The 7,484-nt window shown below is 33.5% G+C and overlaps 1 protein-coding gene across 1 annotated transcript in view; it reads right to left on the bottom strand.

Annotated features, from left to right (window-relative positions):
* Positions 6,090–7,484, bottom strand: part of LOC107619265 (NADH dehydrogenase [ubiquinone] 1 alpha subcomplex subunit 2) — a 2,586-nt gene continuing 1,191 nt past the window's right edge. The window contains exon 3 of the mRNA XM_016321521.2: positions 6,090–6,562. Within this exon, the coding sequence (XP_016177007.1) occupies positions 6,459–6,562 (104 nt within the window). The 3' untranslated portion in view covers positions 6,090–6,458. The remainder of the gene's footprint in view (positions 6,563–7,484) is intronic.

The raw sequence follows: 7,484 nt of genomic DNA on the forward strand, positions 1-7,484 counted from the left end.
TTACAATAATAAATATATATTTAATTGAATTTAAAAGCTCAAATACTATTTAATAAGTATTTTATTTGTGCTGCCAATGAATAATAGCTCAAATGACATAATCTCCTCATACTCAATTAAGAGGTTACAGGTTCGAGTCTCATATCTTTGGTTAAAAAAAAAAAGGTATTTTATTTGTGCTGACCATATAAAATTTTTGATATAGAAAAGACCTAGCCTTTCATCAACTCATATTGGGCAAACAATGAAGTAAGGTACTCCAAGTACATGAACCAAAATTAACCTACAATGTGGACCATAGATGCTAAAATCTACATATGCACTTAATTCGGATGTAGCTGAACCATGTATATGTATATATTATATATTTATATAAAAATATATTTTAAGTGGATGTTGAACCAAAAACTTCTCACTAAATGCAAAAGATACTTAGTCATTAAGAGAAGATCAATAATTAATAATTTAATATGTTTTTTTTTTTACATAAAAGTCAGTTCTATTTTAAATTATCATCAAATTATATAATAATATTGCACCTTTTTAGTAACTTGCGCCTTGCGGGTAAAGTCGGGTACTCACGGATTAAGAATGGATAGGTTAGGGTCAGAATATTCTCAGCTCGCAGATAAATAGGGTTAGGGCTTGATCCAAATGCTACCATATCATACTCATTACCACTCCTAACACTCATATTCCTTTGCTACTGCAACTTTATTCCTTTGCGTTTTTGCACTTCTGCTATCCCTAACACTCTACTTTTAGGAGAAGAATACAACTACGTTCCTGTATTTTGTGCTCAGATTTTATTTGCAAGAAAAGCATTAATTTTTGGAAACAATATACCTATACAAAAAGAGTATAGGAAACATTTCAAGTGCATCGAGGAGTATCGGTGCACCAATTATTTTAACCGTTGATTTCAATTAATATATATTATATATATTTTTTATAATTCAGATCAACGGTTAAAATAACTGGTACACCGATACTCCCGGTGCACATGAAATATTTCCAAGAGTATATATTATGCCAAACTTTGAGGTTAAGAAAAGAGCACAAATTTAGTTCTTTTTAGAGCATTCTTGCTTTAGATCTTCTTCTTCATTATTTACTTGAATGTTATACTTTGCTAGTTTATTTTTCTTTGTTTCAAGAAAAAGGCTAATATGTGAATGATGAGTTTAGAAAATTTGAAATTATTGTGATGATCAAACATTGTTAAAAATATTAATTAGAAAAATTGTTTATTTGATTTTTGCTTCCAATTATTTGTTTAATGATTTTGTTTAGTGTACAGATTTTGATTATTGGGCTAAAAGTAACATAAGCCCAATATGTTGAGGAAATATTCAGCCTTTGTACAAAAAGAATTTTAAGCATTGTGGCTGAATTATTTTGCAAATATTATTTGGACCAAATATCATGTGAATAGTCTAAATTAATTTTTGTTGTGAGACTAACAAGCCTTGTTCCGAAATTGAAAGAAGAAAGAAAGTAGTGAAACATGCTTTCCACGGTTACCTTTTTCCATGGGTTATGGAATTCAAAGTTTAATTAAATTAAATGCATGCATTGGTAACAAGAAAGAGAAAATTCAAATTGATTTAATTGCATTAAATGTTCCACACGTTATTATACATAGGGGAATGGAAGTGGGATTTAATTTAGTTTAATTTCATTCATTGCTTCCAAAGTTTCTTCTTTCTTCTCTCTCCTCTCTCTCTTCTTCGGTCATGTCAACAGGAAGGAAGAAAGAAGAAGTTATCAGAAAAGCAGTGAAGCTATGAAGAAAGAAAAAAGGCTAGGGTAATGGCTTTAGCGAAAAGAAGATCTAAAGCATGGCGTGGCTGAGATTTTTGCCACAAAAGGCAAGATGTGAAGAAGAAGCCTCAAGATCTCCACGCCAAAAATAGAAGCAATCGGCCTTGGTCAGAGAAGAATATCTCTGTGGTGAAGTTCGTTTCCACTTTTGTTCATCCAAGACAGAAGGTAGCTACTGTAATTACATGGAGGAAGAAGCAAAAATAGAACAGATGGAGCTGTCAAGGATCAAGAGTTCATTAAGGGTCAGAATTCTTTCTTGGGGACAAAGTCAAGATGGAAGGCTCAGATTGATGAAGTTTGATGAGAAGGGATGAGAGAGAGGTACATGCATGTTGATTTGCTTGCGGTTTCCCTCTCTCTTCTCTCTGTCCAAACCGGTTGTATGTGATGGAGAAGATATTGGTAGCTTGGTTGAACTGGTTTCAACCTTGGAAGCTTCCCCTTCTATAATAAGGGTGAACGACCAAGGGTTGAAGTAAGGAGAGAAAGCACAAAGTTTTTGTTTTCTTTTCTTTAGTTTTGTCTGTTTGAGTCTCATGTTGAAAAAGGCAAACAGAGTGAGGTTTGTAAGAAAAAGTCAGTGAGAGAAAAAAGGCTGAAAGTGCAAAATTAAAGAAAAAACCATAGATGTCTAAGAGTTCCTTTGTACATCTGTGTTGTGTTTCATGATCCTGTGGGAATTCCCTTACAAGTTGGGTTAGCACTTTGCGGTTGAAAGCTTGGGAGTTGTCCAAGTCAAGTTTAGTTTTGGAGATAGATTCTAAACTTGTCCTGGATAGGAATGGGTAGTTCCTAGAGAAGAATTGGTGTATGTAATCAGTTGATTATAGTGAAATTTCGTCACTGTTGTGATGGAGACTAGATATAGGCGGTATTGCACTTAGCAGTTGAACCATGATACTTCTGGGTGTGATTCTCTCTTTCTCTTCTACTCCATTTCTGATTCTGTTGCGTAGGAGACAAAATTGAAAAATATCTCCTAATCGGTTACGAGACAAAAAGAAAAAGTCTCTTGACTTGTTATGAAACAAAAAGTAAAAATATCTTCTGAAACTATCTTAAAAGGCAGAAAGTTATACACAGCAAAAAGGGGCTAAAATTCAATCCCCTTCTCTTAGCCACCGATTACCATAAGTGAGAAATTTATAAAAGTCAATGAGAGAATAGGCAAAAAAGATATACTTGGAGAAGAAGTCATTGATTATGTCAAATCCTTTTAATATAATTTCTATTTTGTGTCATGAGTTTGACAGGTTCTCCTTGATAAGTTGAGAGAGTACTTAATAGAGAAATTTAAGTTAGGCTAACTTAGTAGTGACAAGCTTGGTTAAAAGCTTGTGTCTTTCATTAGTAGGATTACAAGAATCTTAGGGAGTTGGTAATTATAATTTTTCTGAAATTATAATGAAAATTCTATCATTATTATGGTGGAGAATGGATATAGATCACATTACTAAGTGGTTGAACTAGGATATACAGTGATGCAAGCTCTTCTTCTCTGCTCTATCTTTTATATTGTCATTATGAGACAAAAATAATTGTCTTATGCTAAATCATTTTAATAGACACTACAGTAACAAATTTTCAAATGTGTTTTGGTATTCCTTTTAAAAGAGGTCCTAAATTCAACCCCTTCTATAAATCATTAAAAATCTTCAATTAGTATCAAGAGACAAGGTCTCAAACATCGAGTCTAACAACTTGGATAAAAGATTCAAATGACCAATGTGAAATCAAATATGGTGACTTACACACTCATCGAAGGGTAATCCAAGAAAAGACCTCCATTCTTTAATAATAAAAGCTACACCTATTGAAAGAAAAGAATAAAAATATTTGTGTAATTCATGAATTACAACATTTAAAAGATAATCATGAATGTTCCTAGGGGTGTCCATGGATCGGATCGTATCCGCAGATCCGCGGTAAATATCCACATCCGATCCGAAAATTGCGGATACGATCCGATCCGCAAATGTGCGGATCGGATCGGATCTGATCCGCACCCTTTGCGGATCGGATCGCGGATATCTGCTCTACATCCGCGTATTCGATCCGCGGATCCGCACTATAATAATTAATAAATAAATAAATATATATATATTTATTTATTTATTAATTATTATAGTGCGGATCCGCGGATCGAATACGCGGATGTAGAGCAGATATCCGCGATCCGATCCGCAAAGGGTGCGGATCAGATCCGATCCGATGAAAATTGTGCGGATCGGATCGGATCTGATCCGCACCCTTTGCGGATCGGATCGCGGATATCTGCTCTACATCCGCGTATTCGATCCGCGGATCCGCACTATAATAATTAATAAATAAATAAATATATATATATTTATTTATTTATTAATTATTATAGTGCGGATCCGCGGATCGAATACGCGGATGTAGAGCAGATATCCGCGATCCGATCCGCAAAGGGTGCGGATCAGATCCGATCCGATGAAAATTGTGCGGATCGGATCGGATCTGATCCGCACCCTTTGCGGATCGGATCGCGGATATCTGCTCTACATCCGCGTATTCGATCCGCGGATCCGCACTATAATAATTAATAAATAAATAAATATATATATATTTATTTATTTATTAATTATTATAGTGCGGATCCGCGGATCGAATACGCGGATGTAGAGCAGATATCCGCGATCCGATCCGCAAAGGGTGCGGATCAGATCCGATCCGATGAAAATTGTGCGGATCGGATCGGATCTGATCCGCACCCTTTGCGGATCGGATCGCGGATATCTGCTCTACATCCGCGTATTCGATCCGCGGATCCGCACTATAATAATTAATAAATAAATAAATATATATATATTTATTTATTTATTAATTATTATAGTGCGGATCCGCGGATCGAATACGCGGATGTAGAGCAGATATCCGCGATCCGATCCGCAAAGGGTGCGGATCAGATCCGATCCGATGAAAATTGTGCGGATCGGATCGAATTTTCGGCCATATCCGATCCGATCCGATCCGCGGACACCCCTAAATGTTCCAGACATTCCAAAGAAGACAAACAATGAAGGAGATGTGGTTCCAAAAGAAGAGAATAAGTGGGCTAATGAAAACAAGAAGAAAGTGGAGCTCAATGCAAAAACAATCAACATGATGCACTGTGCTATTAGTTTTGAAAATTTTCAAAAGATCTCAAAATGTAAAACAATAAAAGAGATTTGGGATAAATTCTAAATCACATATAAGGCACAAAACAAGTGAAAAAAACAAGGATTAATATGCTAAGAAAAGAGTATAAAATGTTATCTATGAAGGAAGCATTAATGAAATGTTTGAGAGATTTTTAATCATCTTCAACAACTTAGATGCTATGAAAATGACACATTTTAAACTAGTGTTAGAAAAAAAAAATTCTTAAAAACCTTACAAAAGAGTGGAAAACGAAAAGTACTGTCATAACCGAGAGTAACAACCTTGACAAAATAACCTATGATAAGTTGAGAAAAAAAATTTTAGCTTATGAAATCACACACTTTATCCAAGACACAAAAAAAGAGTGACTATAAAATTCAAAATAGAATCATTAGAAGATGATTTCATTTATCTAAAGACGAAATTGTGTTTTTCTTTTTTCATTGTTTGTCCAATGAGTCCAAGAAAGATAAGTCTTTTTAATATTAAAAAATTTTAATATATGGCTGCAATCAACATACTACTCTATGCTATTAATTTTGAGAAATTTCAAAAAGTTTCAAAATGTGAAAAAAAATAGTATATAAACTTTTAAATCTAACTAAATATATTTTTATAAATTATAAAGTTCAAATTTTAAATTCAAAACCATTTATATAAAAAATATAATAAAAAATATTTAAGAATAATTTTTTTCTCTTATTTTAAAAAAAAGAGTGCTAGAAAGCCAACAAGTTTTGTGATTTGTAACCATCAATTAGCCATCATTAGTATTTTTAATGGTATGAAATTTCATCAAATAGTATGAAATTACTCACTTTTTTTTTTGCTGGTTAAATACTAAGCAGATTTTCATAAAAGTGCTGACCCCTAGACTTTTTCTTTTACATTAGTTGATTAATTTTTTTCTCCTTTATCCCCCCTTCCCACCTTTTTACCTTTTTGGAAGGAGTTTAGGGGAATTAGTTAATAAAAATAAGCAAGCCAAAAAGTCACAAAGAAAAATGAAAAATCCAAGAAAACAAAATATAAAGCAGTTTACACGAACCATTAAGAAAATGACTTAAATAAAGACTAAAATTTTGCACAAAAAGTTGCGAATATTTAGAATATTTTTCCCAAAAATATAAATTGGTCCATGCTTTGTTACACCAGATTATGAATACATGAAAATTTAAATATGAGTTCTTAATAAATCTCTCATCACAGGTGTGCTCAACATGCAGAACCCAGGACTATCAACCTAACAGGATGATACCTTCTTTTTCTTTTTCTTTTTTTCCCTGACAAGAACAGGATCATACTTGAAATGACTATAAGATACAGAGAGACAGACTGAGTCAGATAACATTACACTTTTAAAGGGGGAATACATCTAGCTTATTAAAAAACAAATGCAATCTTCAATTAGAAGTGCAGCATGAGAGCATTATTCAATTTCAGATGGCTGAGAAGGTGCAATATCAGGCTTTCAAGGACTCTCCGGCTTTCACTAAATCTTCAAGTGCCTTGGAGATCTGTGCCTCCGACAAGCCTTCCAGTTTGATTCCTTTCTCAACACCAAAATCTAACATAAAGCAACAAATTACAAAAAAAGGAGGGCTCAACTACGCAGATAATCATTTCAAAATATAAATAAAATAAAAAAATCATATTAGAAGAAAGTATCAAAGGCTCACTAATGATCGATATCATGACAGTAAATATGCAGTGTAATTAACCTGAAATGTGTGGATTTATTTCTTATACACATTTTATGTCAATGGAATCCTTAAGCACTCTTCAAGGTCCTCCAAAATCTGTAAATAATGGTAGGAATTTGTTATCTTTATCCCGTTTCTGAGTTATTATTATTATTATTATTATTATTATTCACACAAGGTATCAAGATGTCTTTGTATTGAATTGTCAGACTCTTCATTAGTTCTTATCTGTGGTGCACAATTTGGTGGAATGTGAGAAGACAATATATCAACTAGGATGTTATTGTCAAGATCCCCTTTAGTACAACAACAACAACGACAACGAAGTCTTATCCACTAGGTAGGATCAATTAGATGGATCAAATGACGTCATTGTGTCTTATTATATATCATGTTTATAGTAAGACCTTTTACACATCAATCTCCTTTAACCACCTCGTGTATGGTCTTCTTTTGGTACGATTAAACATTTTCAAAAATTTAGTATGCAATAGCAAGAAATAAGAAGAAATAATGAGATGTGAGAATAAAAGGTAGTAAGCAATGTGTTCCAACATAACAGAGCGCTAGTGGTTGAAGATCAAGGCAAATACTAAAGCAAGAGAAAAGAAATCATAACCTACATAAGATTCTTGACTCCTACCAAATATAGCTACCTTGTTCACTTAAGGCTTTTCCAAGTGTATAAATATAAAGACTAGAAGAGCATCTGATCAAAAGGGTAGACAAGATGAGAGATAGCTCCCTTAGTTAGGGACAGAAAAAGACCTAAAGAGACCATGAATA

This window comes from Arachis ipaensis, chromosome B09 (assembly GCF_000816755.2).
Source record: "Arachis ipaensis cultivar K30076 chromosome B09, Araip1.1, whole genome shotgun sequence".
Lineage (NCBI taxonomy): Eukaryota > Viridiplantae > Streptophyta > Magnoliopsida > Fabales > Fabaceae > Arachis > Arachis ipaensis.